The 19,504-nt window shown below is 35.2% G+C and overlaps 1 protein-coding gene across 6 annotated transcripts in view; it reads left to right on the top strand.

Annotated features, from left to right (window-relative positions):
- The window catches only part of LOC105486020 (neurobeachin), a 747,447-nt gene that overhangs the window by 686,317 nt on the left and 41,626 nt on the right, over nt 1–19,504 (top strand). For all 6 annotated transcript variants that reach the window (XM_011748656.3, XM_071081647.1, XM_071081645.1 and 3 more), the window contains one exon: nt 5,277–5,444. In XM_011748656.3, the coding sequence (XP_011746958.1) occupies nt 5,277–5,444 (168 nt within the window). The remainder of the gene's footprint in view (nt 1–5,276; nt 5,445–19,504) is intronic.

Here is a 19,504-nt window from a genome sequence, read left to right as displayed (position 1 = left end):
AAAAGTGGCAAAGGATATGAACTGACACTTCTCAAAAGAAGACATTTATGCAGCCAACAGACTTGAAAAAATGCTCATCATCACTGGACATCAGAGAAATGCAAATCAAAACCACAGTGACATACCATCTCACACCAGTTAGAATGGTGATCATTAAAAAGTCAGGAAACAACATGTGCTGGAGAGGATGCAGAGAAATAGAAACTCTTTTACAATGTCAGTGGGACCGTAAACTAGTTCAACTGTTGTGGAAGACAATGTGGCAATTCCTCAAGGATCTAGAACTAGAAATACCATTTGACCCAGCCATCCCATTACTGGGTATATATCCAAAGGATTATAAATCATGGTGCTATATAGACACATGCACACGTATGTTTATTGTGGCACTATTCATAATAGCAAAGACTTGGAACCAACCCAAGTGTCCATCAATGATAGACTAGATTAAGAAAATGTGACACATATACACCATGAAATACTATGCAGCCATAAAAAAGGATGAGTTCATGTCCTTTGTAGGGACGTGGATGAAGCTGGAAACCATCATTCTCAACAAACTGTCACAAGGACCAAAAAACACCACATGTTCTCACTCATAGGTGGGAATTGAACAATGAGAACACTTGGACACAGGAAGGGGAACATCACACACCGGGGCCTGTCATGGAGTTGCGGGAGTGGGGAGGGATAGCATTGGGAGATATACCTAATGTAAATGATGAGTATAAATGACGAGTTAATGGGTGCAGCACACAACATGGTGCGTGTATACACATGTAACAAATCTGCTTGTTGTGCACATGTACCCTAGAACTTAAAGTATAATAAAAACAAAAAAAGAAAAGCAAAAAAAAAAGACTATTATGAGCATCTATGAGCTAATAAATTTTAAAACTGAGATGAAATGGATGAATACTGAGAAAAATATTTAAAATGTCAAAATTGAGACTTCCAAGACTTACGGAAATGTAAATGGTAAAATCTTCCCATCCCAACCCCCCCAAAATTCAAGGCCCAAATTACATTACACATAAATTCTACCAAATTTTCAACAGATAATGAATTCATTTTCTTATACCAGTTGTTTCAGGAAACATGGAAAGCTATCCAGCTAGTTTTATGAGGCTAATGGGATCTCAATTCCAAAAATAGTGAAAGGGAGGAAAAAGAAAGCATGCTCATTTCATATACAGCTCTAAATATAAAAATTCTAAATGAACTATTATCAATGTTATTAAATGTGTGTGTATATGCCTGTGTATGTGTATATGTCTCTGTGTGTGTGTGTGTATGTGTGTTGCATCAGAACTAAGTAGAGTTTAACCCTTAAGATCAGGAAAAAGACAGGGATTTTCCACATCACCACTGCTGTTTTACGTAGTTCTTAAGGCTAAGAACAATTCTATAAGAAAAAAAAGTTATAGGTGTAACTACTAAGAGTTGCTACAAACACAATCAACTTCTAGAAATCAGTATCATTGTTCTACATCATTAATAACCAAGTATAAAATATAGTTTTAAAGTGTTACAGTTGCATCGAAATTTATGAAGTATCTGGGAATAAACTTAACCAAGAACACTAAGATAAAACTTTTATGGACAAAATTTTAATTTTTAACTCTAAAAAAGGACATAGAAAATGATCTGTATAAATCAAGATATTTGGGGAGCTTGGATAGTAAAACCTAATATCAGTGTTCACAAATTAATTTATAAATTTACTGGCATTCCAATCAAATTCTTTTGATATATCTATGCACTTAATGTAAAAGTTACGAAGAAGAATAAATGTTCCTGAATAGCCTAGTTAATCCTGAAAAAAAGAATAAATTCTACCACATGTTGAGATATGTAAGAAATAAGATAGTTAAGATAAATTGAGGTAATAATAGAAATTAAAAATATAGAAAGCTGGACACACACATATGTTGACATGATAAATACATAGAAGAGAGAGCAAAAGAATATAAAGATAAATTAAGATAATAATAGAAATGAAAAATATAGAAAGCTGGGGACACACATATCTAGACATGATAGATACGTAGGAGAGAGAGCAAAAGAAAAAGGAAGGAGGCTGGACTTCTATGTAGATTATGATATTATCTGTAAATAATGAATGTTTTATATCTTCATTTCAAATATATATTCACACAGTAAAGATAACACCATACATCTCTGAGAAAAGGAATTTTTAATAGATGGTATTGGAAAAACTGACTCACTGTATAAACAAAAATAATACTGGATCCATATCTAATATCACATATGAATGAAAGTAGATCTAGATTAATTAAAGATCAAAATATAAAAAGTAAAACCATAAATATAAAGCTAATTGATAAAAATATAGTTATCTCTGTAATTCAAGACAAAACCCCAAAGCATAAACATTTTTAAAACATGATTTGATGATCTCAAAATTAAGAAAATATATGTAACAAAGAACATGGATAAAGTTAATAGATATATGACATTTGGGAGAATGCATTTGCAGTGTTTCAAACCACAAGGAACTCTTACCTAAAATATGTAAATCAGGCTAGGTGCAGTTGCTCACATCTGTAATGCCAGCACTTTGGGAGGCCGAGGCAGGCAGATCACTTGAGCTCAGGAGTTTGAGACCAGCCTGGGCAACATGGCAAAACCCTGTCCCTGCAATACAAAAGTACAAAATACTAAAATACGAAAATTAGCCAGGCATGGTGGCGCATGCCTGTAGTCCCAGCTACTCGGGAGGCTGAGGTGGAAGGATCACTTGAGCCCAGGAGGCGGAGGTTGCAGTGAGCTGAGATCGCACCACTGCACTCCACCCTGGGCCATAGAGTGAGATCCTGTCTAAAAATTAATAATAATAAAATTAAATATATAAATCAACAATATAAAGACAAGAACCTCCATTTTTTAAATGAGTAAAGGATATGAACAGGAAATTTACAGAAGAGGAAACCCAAAAGACCAACAAGCATATTAAAAAGATATCAAATCTGTTAGTAATTTGAGGAATACAAATTAAAACAATGAGATATTATTTTGTATCTCTTATGCTGGCCAAAATTAGAAACCTGGATAATACTAAGAGTTGGTGGAGATAAGGTGTATAGAAACTGTCATGCACTGCTAGAGAGTGGGCATTGATGACTCACATTAAGTATGCACTCCCAGTTCTACTCCAGATTATAAATCCCAAAGAAATTCTCACAAAGATCCAAAAGGGGCATTTATCACAGGCTTGTGTCATGGGGATTAGAGGCAGCCTGGTGTTTGTTACCAGGGGAGTTTTGTGCAGCCATGGGAAGCAATGGGCTAGTCACACAGTGACACAGGTAGATTTTTAAAATAATACTAAGTGAGAAAAGTAAGGAACAAAATGAAAATTTTAACCCTATATATTTTTATAGTTCAAAAGTATATCCACAAAAGAATGAGTAATATTTTACAAGGGCACATGCAAACAAAAGGAGAAACATTAAATACATTACAGTTATTGCCTAAGATAGTGGAAGGAAATGAAAATAGGAGATGGAGATAAAAGAGAAAAAATATATTTTAAAAGCTCAAATTATTGAAAAGTCATCATTTCCCACTACCACTCATGATTCCATTGGGTATTTTATTCAATAATGGTTTTACTCTAATAGAGATAATAGTAAATTTCATCGAACCTTTCTTTAGTGGTATCTATAAGATATATTTGTAATGAATGCTGCTTAGCTGATCATGTTGGTAAAATCTCTTTTAAATTGTATATCTGATTCCATAACTAATTTGAATTCCTGTGAATAGGTTTAAGCAATAATTACTGAATAATGAACCTCTATTTACTCATTTTTAAATCCGTTCATTTATTGCATCAGACACTGAAAATGTTACTAAATACTTAGACTGACCTTTTTCTTAATTGAATAGTTATAGAGAATCAACAAAATCATTTATACAAATTGACCAAACTAATATAGACATAATACAGAATTTTAACCATCTCTTCTTTTGGACTTTGTCTCATTTCCTATGTTCTACTCTGAACTGTTATTTCAAGATGGATGAGATAGACAGTATAGAAATTCTGTTTAGCTTTAGTACGGAAACTGCTCTTTCACAAAATGTCATTGTTTACATTGCTGAATGAGAAACATCCACACTAATTGGTGTAGATGAAATACAAAAAATGTTGAAAGGAGTAAATCAGGAAAGGGATTGAAGGGAATAAATTACTAGTTAAATGCAATCACAGGAAAAGTTGAAAAGTATTATTTATATTTTATGTACTTAAAAAATGAAAAGCAGTTTTTGGCAATCTAATTTAAGAAATCATTTATTCATTAAGTGAATTCCAAATTGGTTTCAACACCATGGAAATCACAGAGAATGACTTTGTTCACATATTTAGTGACAGCCATAATTTAGAAATTGTCTCATATGGCTATGCATAGCTGAAATTTACAAAGCTAGATGTCCAGCTCTTTTTCATGTTGAAATCCGTGTCCTGTTTAAATCAACAGGAAGCTGATGATAAATGACTGCAGTAAGTGAGAGGCGTAGTGAGCCATGCACCATCACTGCTTGTTTCACAGACCTGAGCAAGACTCCCTGCCTACTGTCAAGAGACCTCTAGGAGGCTTCTGATGGCTTCTTAGGAAATAAAAAGGCCTTTTTTTTTTTTTTTTCTGTTTATGGAAAGTTAGTATGGCCCTTGATTCTCAGTAATTTATATTTCTTTCCCATTAGTTAGCAAACATCCAGAATTGCCCACTAATTCCTAAACTGTATAATAGCTGAGTTAATTCATAGCAGAAGAAAGACATTCCCTGCTAGTCATCTCAGAGGTAAGCTGGAGGACTTCAGGCAGGAAAATAAATGTATATCAGAGTGTCTCATAAAATTGCTTTATTTCAAACTAATATTTAAAAGTGAGAAATGAAATTGTTGTAACATGGTATTAAAAAAGGTATTTTAAATTATTTTTCTGCTAAACATGAGTGTATTTTTATAAGAAATTTATTTATATTAAATCATACTGTGTACCTAATGGAGCCAAGAGAAAGTTTAGCATTTTAGAAAGAGAGAATTTTCATTTAGGTCTGTGTAAAATACTGCTGAGGTAGTGTTTTTCCATTTCTAGGAACTGAAGATCTGACACATATAAATCAAGTATAGAAATGTAAAGAGCATATTCTCCTTTTTATATATAATATTTCAAAGTAAAAAAAAGAAAGGATATGAAGGTCTACTAAGTTTTGATGGTCTCTCATTTCTTCCTTGACTCATTTCAGGCCCTAGAAAGTGAATTTGTTTCTTGCCAACTTCATCAGTGGATCGACCTTATATTTGGCTATAAGCAGCGAGGACCAGAAGCAGTTCGTGCTCTGAATGTTTTTCACTACTTGACTTATGAAGGCTCTGTGAACCTGGATAGTATCACTGATCCTGTGCTCAGGGAGGTAGGTGTTAAGTCCTATATTAATTCCAAAAATTTCTGTCATCTCTCAAACACAAATTTGACATTCCATCTCCTTCTGTATAATTTTTTTTTTCAACGTAACTTTTTACAAAACATAGATTTCAGGTTCTTGATGTATGTGGAAAAATTGAAAAAAGGCCCAAAACAAGTAATGAGACCAGTATGTGGTTCCTTTTTAACTTGCAGACACTTTTAATGTACTTCTATATTTTATTTTTCTTCAAAATTTACATTAAAATATGTAATGCTTTATGTGTGTTAGTAATAAATGAAACCTAGCTGAATATTTAAATAGGAATATTTCACATTACAATAATCTGCCACTGTGGCTATTCTTAAAAGCACAAGTGCTGGGATTTCAGTGGCTCTTGCCTGTAATCCCAGCACTTTGGGAGGCCAAGGTGGGCAGATGACTTGAGCCCAGGAGTTCGAGACCAGGCTGGCCAATATGCTGAAACCCCATCTCTACAAAAAATACAAAAATTAGCAGGGTGTGGTGGTGCAGGCCTGTGGTCCCAGCTACTCCGGGGCCTGAGGTGGGAGGATCACTTGAACACAGGAGGCAGAGGTTGCCATGAGCCAAGATTGCACCACTGCACTCCAGCCTGGGTGACAGAGTGAGACCCTGTCTCAAAAACATAATAAATAAATAAAAGCAATATTTCTACCTTTTAGACAGAATACTCAAAAAATACATGAATGAAATAGATGCGGTTATGCTATTTTATTCCTATGTGTTCTCAATCTGAAATGTTTATGGCTAACAGTTGGGAATTATGTGCTGTAGTATGTGTATAGTATTTTTAGTGAAAATATTCATATAAAATATTGCTTAAATCACTTCTACATTGCACAAAATTTTAGATAAGTGGAAAGAGTGAAGATACAACAGCTGCTACGTAAGTGTTGCTTCAAGGAAGTGATATCCCAGTCTTCCATTCTACCAGATATCTGCCATCTGTCGTATGCAAAACAAGTAATCATTTCTGCATCTCCAGCCAGTGGAATGCTTTTCTTATATTTTATTTTAGAGGTGGAAAACTTGTAGATTGGAGCAATGAAGCTCTACAGAAAAATTTGCATTCATAAGTTTATTTCTTATATACCTCTATAAAATTAAAATGACTCTATTTGCATGGTTCAAACAGAGAAGAGGAAAAGGAAAGGAAGAGCCTCATAATCATTGATCCTTGGACCCTTAGGGCAATATTCTGAGAACACGTTGCAAGCATATTATTAGGGGCAATATTGTACCATATTGTGTGCACAAGAAGATAAAATTATTGCCTGAAGCCAAGAGAAAAACATAGAGACAGAATGAATGAATGAATGAATGAATGAATGAATGAGAGAGAGAGAAGGCAGGTATTATGAAATAAGGAATTTTCTCTGCAAATCATTACACTCACCCAACTGAGTATCCCCAGTTGTGTATAAATTGTAATCAGATTATTTGGTAGGAGAAATTCTGAGCTTAATTATTCTCTTAACTATATACCCTTGCTTATCACATGCCTGTTTTATTAAATACTTTATAAACGAAATTATTCTAAGGCTGATACCTTTTAGAATCAGGAAAAAAATAATTGTAATAGTTCATCTTTATATTCCAAGATCAACTCTAAATTGTCTTTTGACTTCTAAATGTCATAGACATTTCTGCTTTGGGATATTTTGTTATACATTTTTACCCATTATAATAAAGTTCTGTTCTTATAAAGAAAGTTAAAAGTTAATCCTGTTGGGCAAAACAAATTAAATACATTAAATACAAAATAAATTAATACATTAAATACAAAATAAAATACATTAAGCATCTTATACGTGATGAAAGTGCAGGGCAGCATTAAAACTGACAGCAAAATAGCAGGTTTTTCCAATTTAAATGAGGGTTTAAAAATAGATAACTGAAAGAATTTGAAAATGGAATTAAAACGGAAACTTTCTTTACTTGGATACAGTGTTCATTATTTGAATCTTATCAAAATACCTGTTTCTACAAAATAACACGTCACTGCTTTGGACAGTGAAAAAATTGTATATAAGGCTTTGTTAATGTAGAACTTCTTAATGAAACATTACATAGAAATGTAAACATTAAAAATTGTTTTCTGTTGAATGGGAATGGTTCAAGCATATGTTGGCATATTATATAGATGGTCTGAACAATATCTTGTATTACAGCTTTATGACCTTCTAGTGATGCAGACTGTCTGCTGCTAGGGTGCCTCAGCTCAGGACTCTGTCTCCTTTCAGCATGCTCATTCGAAGCACATAATTGCCAGACACTCAGGTTTCATTAGAGACCCAGAGTCATACTGTGAAATGTATGTTCTTTCTCCCCAAACCCCTTGCCCACTTCCTCAACCCTATAATTCTGTGTCAGTTCTTAGAACACTACATGTGAAGGAGCGCATGCCTGGAATACTCTTACCTCCCTTCCCCCACCCCCCAGAGGCCTGAGCAAACATCAGCAGAGAGGTTTACCATGGACCTGTGTGGACTCAAGGTTGCTTAGGAAGAGCCTCTGTCTCCTTGTGACCACTAGGGGGCCATTTAGTACAGTGTAGACATAACAGATTAAAGGAGTTCAAGGAATGCTAGTTAATTTCCCCTCTCCCACTTCCCACCATTCACCCCTCTAATATATTCCCGTTGCTGTTAATGCCAGTTAGCCAAGTAGAAGCTAACAGATTCCCACAAAGACAGTTCTGCAGTAACATTTAAGAATGTGAGGAATAGTGTCCTCCAAAGGACAAGAGCCCACCTGAATCCTGTGAGCTGGGTAAATGAGGCCAAGTCATTCAATTTCACTTTACCTCAGTTGCTGTCTCTGTAAATACATCTATTGTTGTAAGAAAGAACCCAGAGAAAATGGAGTGAAGTACAGCATATTCATTATTTAGTGGTCATTATGCACCCTTACCTATATGCAACCCCTGTGAATGGACCGTGTGGGAGGCACAATACCTTTTTTTAAAACGTTCTTGTTGAATTCCTGGAGGTCTTGTATTACTGTGTTGTGACTTGAGAGAGTTGATTCTCACCTAAGTGGTTGGACACAGACTCTTGGAAAAAGCAGAGTTTAAGGATATTAACCCTTTTATTGAGCTCAATACATTTATTTTATTTGATAATGTTTAGCTTAGTATTTTTAAAATACAAAGATTATACATTTCATATAGATAAAACCAAAGGAAGGCTAATTATGGTTACACTAAACCCCAACTAGCCTAAGATGGATTTTTTCATGCTTAAACACTAATTTAAAAAGAAAAATATTTAATATATGAATATCTATATATGTCTTCTTTGTTAAAAAAAAAAAAAATTCTACTACCTGCCTATAAGTTTTGAGTTTTGAAGTTAGTGGTAAAGTTTGAGAAATGGCTTAAGGTTATGGATTCATTCTTCCTTGACAGGTGAAATCACGAAGCAGCACTAACCACAGCAATTATGGCATTAAAATGTCAAGAAATTAGAGGTCAGAATAACAGATAATTTTCTTCTCTATGTCAGATTGAAAATTGACATTCTTTGACAGTTTAGGAACTCTGGCTGAGAAAATTATGACAGCTTAACTTATTTTATACTTGTAAAGCAGTAATTGATAATAAACTTTATCATGACAGCCTCTGGGCAGAAACATGACAGAACAGTTCTGGTACAAAGCTCTTCTTAATATGTAAACACTAGATCTGTTGGATAGTAGATATTATTTAAATTGTCTGAAGTCTTGGCTTACATCATAATGTTCTATGCACTTTTTTCATATATGAGCTGTACTATTGGAGCAGTGTTTTCCAAGCATTATAAAGAATATTTTTTCTCATCCATTTTTATATATTAATAAAAACTGTAGGATTTGATTTATATTTTTACTTACTAAATGATGACCAAGAAACTTCATCCTATGACCTGCTTAGGAAAGAGGATATTCTGGTTGGTAATCATTTAGTCCCATGGTTTTTTAACACCTTGATGCTCAAATGTAGCCCATAACCCAGCAGAATCAGCATCACCTGGGAACTTGCTAGAACTTCAGCCTCTCAGGCTTACCCAGCCTACTAAATATGGTTAATGAGATCCCCAGGCAACTTATTTGAGACATTAACTTTTAAGCAGCACTGCTAGCGAGCTGAGATCGCGCCACTGCACTTCAGCCTGGGCGACAGAGCAAGACTCTGTCTCAGAAAAGAAAACGGGAAGCACTGCTCTACTAAAGGTGTATGAGAATCATTTGGAAAGCTTTTTTTTTTTTTTTCTTTTTCTACAAAAGTACAGAGAATGGTACAATGAACCTCCATGAACCTCTCACCCAATTTCAAAAATTTAAAACTATTTCATCAAAACCTCACCACTCCCCCTGTACTATTTTTTTTTTTTTTTTTCAGAGACGGAGCCTCGCTCTGTCACCCAGGCTGAAGTATACCGGCGCAATCTCGGCTTACTGCAACCTCCACCTCCCAGGTTCAAGCAGTTCTCCCACCTCAGCCTCCCAAGTAGCTGAGATTACAGGCACCCACAACTACACCTGGTTAATTTTTGTACTTTTAGTGGAGACAGCGTTTCACCATGTTGGCCAGGATGGTCTTGAACTCCTGACCTCAGGTAATCCACCCGCCTCAGCCTACCAAAGTGCTGGGATTACAGGCATGAGCCACTGTGCACAACCCCCTGTACTACTTTTAAATACACATGCCATACCCATCTAACTCCCCATCCACTCTATCCTCCCTATCCCATGGGCATCTCAGAATATCCAGGGAAAGGCTTCAAGCAAGTCTTATTTAAAAAAAAAAATTATCTGGGAATTTCACACACATTCCCAGTTAAAAACCATTAATCTAGCCTAACAGTCTTATTAAATAATGTTTTCAGCGGGGCGCGATGGCGCACACCTGTAATCCCCACACTTTGGGAGGCCAAGGTGGGTGGATCACAAGGTCAGGAGTTCAAGACCAGCCTGACCAATATGGTGAAACCCATCTCTACTAAAAATACAAAAATTAGCTGGGCATGGTGGCCTGCGCCTGTAATCCCAGATATGCAGGAGGCTGAGGCAGGAGAATCACTTGAAACTGCGAGGCAGAGGTTGCAGTGAGCTGAGATCACGCCACTGCCCTGCATTGTAGCCTGGGTGACAGAGCGAGTCTCCGTCTCAATAAATAAATAAATAAATAAAATGATATTTTTCAAGACACCTAGCTATGTGACATCAGAGTCAGGACCTAGGTCAGGTATCCTGGTTCTTGAGTCAAGGCTTCTTTAACTGCATTATTTTCTAGCAATTGAAAAATAACAAAACATACACTTAATTTTATTCATTTTAGGATAATATTCTTCTTGCTTCAAAGTGATTCTTAAAATTGTAAGTTAAGGTTATTTCGCTTTTTCAGACCATAAAGGTTTTTCTATATTTGATTTATGCTTTTGAATTTGTTACAACTTTCAACTCAGTAAAACTTTCAGTAATCATATGAGGAAAATTAAAATGATTTTAAGAAAACTTATCCCTTTCGTTGATCATTTGATCTCATCACTTCTCAGAAAAATATAATTTTATTAGTCTTTGAGGCTTCCAAAGGTACTATGGGGTCATGTTGTAGTTAGTAATTGATTAGTAGTTACTATTAATTAAGTGAAGACCACAAAATTTTTTACTGTACTTTTATAAAATAAGTGAAAAATACTTTATTCTAAAATTGCTGTAATAAATTATTATGATTATAGACAAAATTATTCAAACCTGTCTGCCTCAGAGTATGATTACATTGTATGCCATAGGCAACAAAAATGGATAGAAAGATGGGAATGAGGTTATAAGTTGTATCACAGCTCAACCATTAGTATTTGAGTGACATTTAAGTCAGTCACTTAAATTTTATGCACCTGTATTTTCTCACCTAAAAAAAAGTGATGACAGAGATGATACCTAATTCATAAGAGAAAAAAATACTTTAAACTGTAAGGCACTACACAGGCATTATTACCTAAAGGCATAATTAAATGAAGTATCTTAGAAGAACTTTTGTTTTAATAATTTCTTTATATATGACACCAAAACTATCAATTTAACAAAAAAAAAAGATGTTAGCAACAGAGAAAATAAGTTAATTTGTTTTTAATATTATTTAGTAAAAAGAAGCAATTGTGGTTTTAAAATTTATTTTCCATACTGTCTCCAAAATTTTATAAAGATGGCCTAATTGAAGCCCACTTACTGCCTGTAACATTCTTTCTTGATCTAAATTAGTATTAGCATTTATATCCTTTATTATCCTTTATATTTTTAAAAGTTTTACATTAGGCCAGGCACTGTGGCTCATGCCTGTAATCCCAGTACTTGGGGAGGTCGAGGTGGGCAGATCATGAGGTCAGGAGATCAAGACCATCCTGGCTAACATGGTGAAACCCCAACTCTACTAAAAATACAAAATATTAGCTGGGCGTGGTGGCTGGCACCTGTAGTCCCAGCTACTGGGGAGGCTGAGGCAGGAGAATGGTGTGAACGTGGGAGGTGCAGCTTGTAGTGAGCCACTGCACTCCAGTCTGGACAATAGTGTGAGACTCCATCTAAAAAGAAAAGTTTTACTTTAGTGTCATTAGTTTTCTGTTCATATTGTCACATGAATTAGCATCACTGTTACTGGCATTAAAGTTGTACTGGTTCAGCAAGGGAAAAAAATGGAGTCAATATTTCAACAGAAGCTGTAAGCATATACCAGGCAAGTTATTAACAAGATACTAAGTTCTGAGCTTGTCATAATACTTGTCATCATTCTATAGCTGACATTGCCAAACTGAAAATTATTTAAATGGCTTCTTTTTAACAGTGAGAGGTATGCACATAAGCCTATCATAAAGGGCTGTTTTGCTGGCAGCTATCAGAACAGACGAGCCACTGCAATATTTATTTATAGATATACACATTTATTTTTGCTGGAAATATATAAATATTAAGTAGTTTTTAATATTGCCAGCAGTCGTAAAAATGTGGCATTTTTAGTCTAATTTTCTGTTAATATTTCTTGGTTTTCTTAGCTTATAGTTTCTTTTTCTATCTTTTTCTCAATCTGACAGAGATAACACCACCTCCCTTTGGATATGCTATGGTGAAAGTATGCCCGTAGGAAGTAGGCTAGATTACTTCAGTTTTTATTTTCTTGCTGAAATATTCCTTACTACTACAGAGAATTGACATGATAGGGCTGTCAAGAACCAGAAGACAGATGTGTCTTTAACCAAAACAGCTGCAATGCTGGCCTTTCTGAGAAGATGAATTCATAAAATGTATAAGAAAAGAAATTGACACACTTTTTCATCCTGACGATGTAAATGAAGGATAATTTAAAGGCCCATAATGACAACATTGAGGGCCTGTACAATCATTGCCTTCCTTGAATTCTTTCTATTATTCTTTATTCTTTCATTGAATCCTTTATCGCTCAGCCTTTCGTCCCCCATTTCTGACTCTCTTTGATATGACAAGGAGTGTCAACGCTGCTTGCCTGATCTGCGCGAATGAGTTGTAGCACGAGGTCATCCATTTACAAACGCCGTGATGCCTAATTGTCTTCCTGTGGGGGATGTCCAGGGTTCTTTTCCTGGGTAGTTATTCTGAGAAGTGATTGCAACAAATGATCACAGAGTGGTTGATAAAGATTTCTTAAAACCATCTTAATTTCCCCCTGTAATTACTGGATGTTTTACTGGGATGAAAATTTTCACAGATTCAAAAGCCAAATTCAAATAGAAAGAAAACCCCTACATTTTAATTATTGGAGTGAAAATACATAGTTGGTGTTCTTTAAAGCTAAAGGATCATTTTGGGAACATGAAAAATACCATGATTCCTAAAACTAATAAGGATATATTTTCAAATATATTTGTTATATGTTTCTCACTGCAAAGATTTGCATTGAGAGCCATAAGGCTTGCATTGCAAAGGTTTGATGAATAAGGTTTTAATATAGAAATTGGTATCAAGGAAATTAATGATACACATTTAATTTTGATTAGTGAAAAAATCTTTAATTTAGGTCTATCTTACCTCCTCATAATTACTGCAGTCCTTCACTAGGCTATGGTCATCAATCGTCCACTAGAAAAGTATAAATAATACAGCTAGTCAAAGTTGGATGTATGTCATTTATGTGACTTGTGCTTCTTTCTCCGCTTTGTATTATTTTTATTGTGTGGTGTTGGGAAGTGCTAATTATTGATTTTCAGAAATTAACAGCAAGTACTTTCACAAGCATCTAAAGCCATATTTTACTCAAGGGAAGAAGGGTGAAAATTGCAGCCTGCTGTTTATAATAGAAATAGCTGGAAGGGATTTCCTCATCTTCTATTAACATAGATTTCACTTCTATTACACAGTTGTTACCTCAGCATAAATTAACAATTATTCAAAACATATTGCATGCTTCAATTTGTTGAAATAGCTATTACTCAATCTAAGTACCTAGGCATTTCAGTTAGATGTTTAGAACTCATTTTTAAACATTTTAAACATATTGATAATGAGCCTCTTTAAAGCCATTTGTAGTCTCAATATAGTATATCTAAATTACTGTTGCCCATTTATGTCAAAATCAAGAAGAATATTTTGTTCTGCTGAATACATCCAATAATACTTTATTCTCACTTTAGTATACTAAAAGTATATGATTTCAATTTGGAATATTTATACCAGCACCTGGTAAACCTGTGTCACAATGTCATTCGACACACCAAACAAATCTATCTCAGCTTTTTAAAAAAATATTTTCCCATGATTAGACATTTCCAGTGAACTTATAAAGGCCCCCACTTGTCTCTCCTTCCTGCTCCTACACCACCACCTCCCACTCAACTTGTTTTCCTCCTCCTTCACCTCCTGAATCAGCCAGCATAGAGTTTAGCTTACATAAACTTACTCAACCAGGGAAAATTTGGCAGGGATGTCATACTGATTCTTCTCACCTACAGTAAAGGATTTGTGGGTTGAGTCCTCTGCTTAGGTACCATTTAATGATTAACCCCAAAGTGGGCAAAGAACCAGAAGCCTGGAAGAATCCTTAAGCGATCATCTGCTAAAATCTTTGCTTCCAGGTAGGCCAATCCCTAAGTCATCTAGAAAGGAGTATTTCAGTTCTCTTCCTGAGTATCAACAAATATTTATTTCAGTGAGACTCTACAGCCTTTCCTATATGCTTACAATATCTATCTCTGAAATATTTAAAATCCTCACTGAAAATGCCCCTTGCTTGGATAGAACCATTTTTTTGGTCATTCCTACCCCAATATGTAGCAAAACGTAACCAGCATTGCTCCCATTTGTTGTGCCTGAATAACAGTCCTATTTGTATCAGTCAGGATCTCAGCACATTACCTTTCAAAGCGATAATGAAGACTCCAAAGAAGACATACACATGACCAACAAGTATATGCCAGGATCATTCATCATTAGGGAAGTGCAAATCAAAGCTACAGTGAGATACCACCTCACACCCATTAGGTTAGCTACTATCAAAATAGAAAATAACAAGTGTTAGTGAGGATGTAGAGAAACTGGAAACTTTGTGCACCATTGGTAGGAATAGAAAATGCTACCACTGGTATAGCTGCTAGGAAAAGCAATATGGCAATCCTTCAATAATTAAAAATAGAATTCCCTATGACCCAGCAGATTCTACTTCTGGGTATATATCCAAAAGAATTGAGAGAAGGGTTTCAAAGAGACATTTGTATACCTATGTCCATAGGAGCATTTTTCACGTTAGTCAAAAGTTGAGGCCAGGCACAGTGGCTCACACCTGTAATCCCAGCACTTTGGGAGGCTGAGGCAGGCAAATCACAAGGTCAGGGGTTCGAGACCAGCTTGGCCAATATGTTGAAACTGGGTCTCTACTAAAAATACAAAACTTAGCTGGGCATAGTGGCAGGCACCTGTAGTCCCAGCTACTAGGGAGAATGAGGCAGGAGAATCACTTGAACCCGGGAGGCGGAGGTTGCAGTGAGCTGAGATGGCACCACTGCACTCCAGCCTGGGTGACAGAGTGAGACTCTGTCTCAAAAAAGAAAAAAAAAAAAGTTGAAAGCAACCCAAGTGTCCATGGATGGATGAATGGATAAACAAAATGTGGGGTGGTGTATGTGTGTGTAATGCATTACTAGTCAACCTTAAAAAGGAAGGAAATTCTGACACATGCTACAACATGGATGAACCTTGAGGACATTAATACTAAGTGAAAAAAGCCAGTCACAAAAAGACAAATCCTGTATGATTCCACTTCTATGAGGTATCTTAACTAGTCAAAATCATAGAGAAAGAAAGTGGAATAGTGACTCCCGGGGACTAGAGGGAGTGGCGAGTTTTTGTTTAATAAATAGAGCGTTTTAGTTTTAGAAGATGAGAAGAGTTCTGGAGATTGGTTACACAATTGTGTGAATGTACTTAACACTACTGAACTGTACTCTTAAAAATGGTTAAGATGGTAAATTCTGTGTTACATATATTCTACCACAATTAACTGTTTTTTTAAAGGATAATGAAGAGAGTTTAATAATGGTTCTGTTTACAAAGGTATAGACATGGTAAAGTGGATGAACAAGGGAAAGTGACAAGGAAAGAGAGCCATTCCCAGAATCTGGCAAGAAAAGTGCTTATCCAACAAGAGCTGTGGCCTTAGGTAGAGGAGTACCGGCCAGGCACTGCCAAAATGGGACTTGGCAGAGAGGACCCATATAATCCTGTCTCCACTCCTGAGCTGTGTCATTGGCTGAACCCACCGGGAAGGTAGAGAGCAAGGGAGCACAGGTCTATGGAGGCGCATCTTCCAGAGCCAAGGAAGGTGTCCAGCTCACTCGTCTGTTCCCCCTGGGTTGTTCCTTTCTCTAAGCTAAGAAGACTTATTTAAGGCTTCCAGGCTTGGTCAGCCACAATCAGCTACATTAACATGCACTCACTCTTCCCACCTGAGTTGACTTATACTTATTTTAAGTGGAAAAATTGAGTGAGCTTGTCATTGATGGCATTGAGCTGATTTGGACAGAAAATATTCTGGATGGAGCATTTTCTGTCTGGAGGAAATGGTGCTTACTTTTTCACATTCATTTGTTAAGTCAATTTTGTAGTATCACTATTATAATTCAACATGCCAGGGAGGAAGCAGGGATCAGCAAGAAGGTAAGTCACATCATTCTGCTTAGATTTGCGCTAAAAGAAAGAAAAAGAATTCAGGCAGGTAACTGGACAAATCAGAATCCCTCCCTCAAATATTGTCCAATAGCATCTACTAATTAAGGCAAATGTGGTCCCTTTTTACTCAGATTACCAAATATTTGCTTAAAATATTCTAGTAATTTTGCCAGAATAGGTTTAGCCTTAATGCAGTTGATGGTTAAAACAAAAGGAAAAATATTTATTCTTCTATTTTGTGGTTTCTATGAAAAACTAGAAGCAGTTGAAAATAGCATTTTAATTTTTTATATAGTTTAATATTTATAAAGCACGAAATAACAAAGTGCAGATATTATTTGCTTGATTTATTTTGCTCCTGTTTTTCCAGCATTAAAAAGTAATGCTTTATATGATCTTGTTTTATTACAACAATAAACCAGGAGCAAAAGCTTATCAGTTAAAATATAGTCTACCATTAAGTAACCTTTCCTTTTATCATTTCAGACTTAAAATTCCATTGTTTTTGTTTATTTTTTTCCTATCTGGCATTGGTAGAATTGCAGGTGGAACAGAAAGATGATATCAATCACGTGTATTTTTTTATTTTGTATCAAACTTGTGTTTTTTTGTTTAAAAAAGAGTACTTTTATGTATTAAAATAAAAGCCTTGTAAGTAAGAGCTATACAGTGAGATAAACAAAATGCTAAGGAAACTTTGAAAATCTTTTTCTGTTTTCTCAAGCAACCACTTTGACTACTTTTTTCTTGAATTTTCTGAAAATTGTTAGTGAATTTACTGCTATTTGGATGTAGTTTGATATTTTGCATTGTGGGTAGCTAACCTATAGTACTTTATAAAATGCTGATTTTTCTGGAAAACAATTTAAAAGTTTATACAGACCAGGGAGATGGATGAATAGCTCATTTGAGAGCCTATGTTATTAGCTCCCTCGTGCTATTTGTCATGACTATGTAGACCTGATGGCATTTCATCTGAAAGATAATACTGAACTACATTTCCCAAAACAACAACAACAACAACAAAACAGTTGTAATCGTTCTATGGAGAAAAATGTAAATGGGTTAAATCTACCTGCAATGTGGAAAAGACAAGATTAACCAAAGTTTTTACCTACCACACACCAGAGAAGGTATGGCTTCTGAATTCTGGCTTACTTGTTTGCCACTTTTAATTTTACCTTAGTAGGAAGTCTTTTATATTAATAAGCAAATGTACAACACGTGAGCACACAGTATATTTATCGATTTCCTCTGCTGATGATTTAACTCCAGGTATGTATCTTTATTCATAGAGGAGGTAGAACTTTCTTGGAAGGAAAGCCAAAAAGGAAAGAAAACAATTAAGCAAGAGATACAGAGGTCAAAGGAATAAGGCATATGTCACATCATAGCTAACACACATGCCCCTTTGTGCCATACCCATGCATAGTGGCCCTGACCTATGAGGAAGAAGAAAAACTCAAGAGAACTTGTTAAGTAAGAAAAAAGGGGACTCCGATGAAGATGTCATAATTTTGTAACTTAGTAGCTGGGTCCCGCAGAACTGTATGAAAGGAGAGCCTCACCAGACTAAGGAATGGGATAATCAGGAAGAATCAGGAAGTAGGAAGAGGACAAAAGGGAAAGTGTTCCTAATAGAAACTTTTCCTTAATGAGAGCTCTATTTACAGATAAGCAGGTAAAACTGAATTATGTGTCATATATGTGTTTGCAATCTGAAAATTATGCATACTGTTCAGATTTACTTATTTTGTTTGTGTATAACTCAGTTCACATTTATCTTTACTTCTCTGCCTATACCTACAAAATTCCATGTTTTAGGACTTCCTCAAGGCGTTCAACCTACCTGTTTCTCGGTGGGTCTTAGCTGGAAAGAAAAATAAATGCTAAGCGCATGATGTTAGTTCAATAAATAGCAAAACAATTTTTACAATAAGTAAGAATCCATATAACAATTAAAATTTAACACTCTTTAACTTAATTTTCATTTCTACTTTAACAATTCCAGGTAAAGAAATACTAATTATTTTATGAGACAATTGACTTTTGATATATACAAGTTTTATTAATAATTTATCAGTACCCTAAAAGACCACACAATGTAAATCATTACTTTATTTACAGCTTCAACCGTTACATTTTGGGTTCACAAATACAGAAAATAAATACACAAAACCATTTTGGAGAAACAGTTTGACAGTAAAACTAAACTTACTCCTACCCGATTACTCAGCAATCCTATATCTAGCTATAGACCCTCCAAAAACTGGCTGCTAACCTCCATCAAAAGACATGTGCAAGAATCTTCTAAGCAACTTGATTCATAATAACCTGAAACTGTTAACAACCCAAATATCCATCAACAGGAGAACTGATAAATTGTGGTAGGTTAATACAGGGGAATACTATTCAGCAAAAAAAAGAAAAAAAGAAAAAAAAGAACAAACTACTGATACATACAAGGTTGAATCTTGCAGACATTATGTTGATCAAGAAAAGCAAAAACAGAAACTATGTAGTATATTACTCAATTTATCAAAAATTCAAGAATAAAAAGTAATCGATGATAAACATCAAAATAATTATTAACTTGACAGGGTGATGGGGCTAGGTAGGGGGAATAATTGGCTGGGGAGGTACACAAGGTTACCACTGTCTATGTATTCTCTCATGTAACCACCACCCAGACCAAGATATGGAACCTTCCAGTTGCATTCCAGAGTCCTCTGTCTTAATCTAGGTGGTGGTTAGAAGAACTGAAAAAGTGTATAAACATACATATATACATTCATCAAGCTATACACTTAAGATTAGTGTACCTTATACACTTTTATCTTAAACCTTAAAAAACG

The sequence above is a fragment of the Macaca nemestrina genome, chromosome 16 (assembly GCF_043159975.1).
Source record: "Macaca nemestrina isolate mMacNem1 chromosome 16, mMacNem.hap1, whole genome shotgun sequence".
NCBI classification, from domain to species: domain Eukaryota; kingdom Metazoa; phylum Chordata; class Mammalia; order Primates; family Cercopithecidae; genus Macaca; species Macaca nemestrina.
This window is presented reverse-complemented; position numbering and strand designations above follow the sequence as displayed.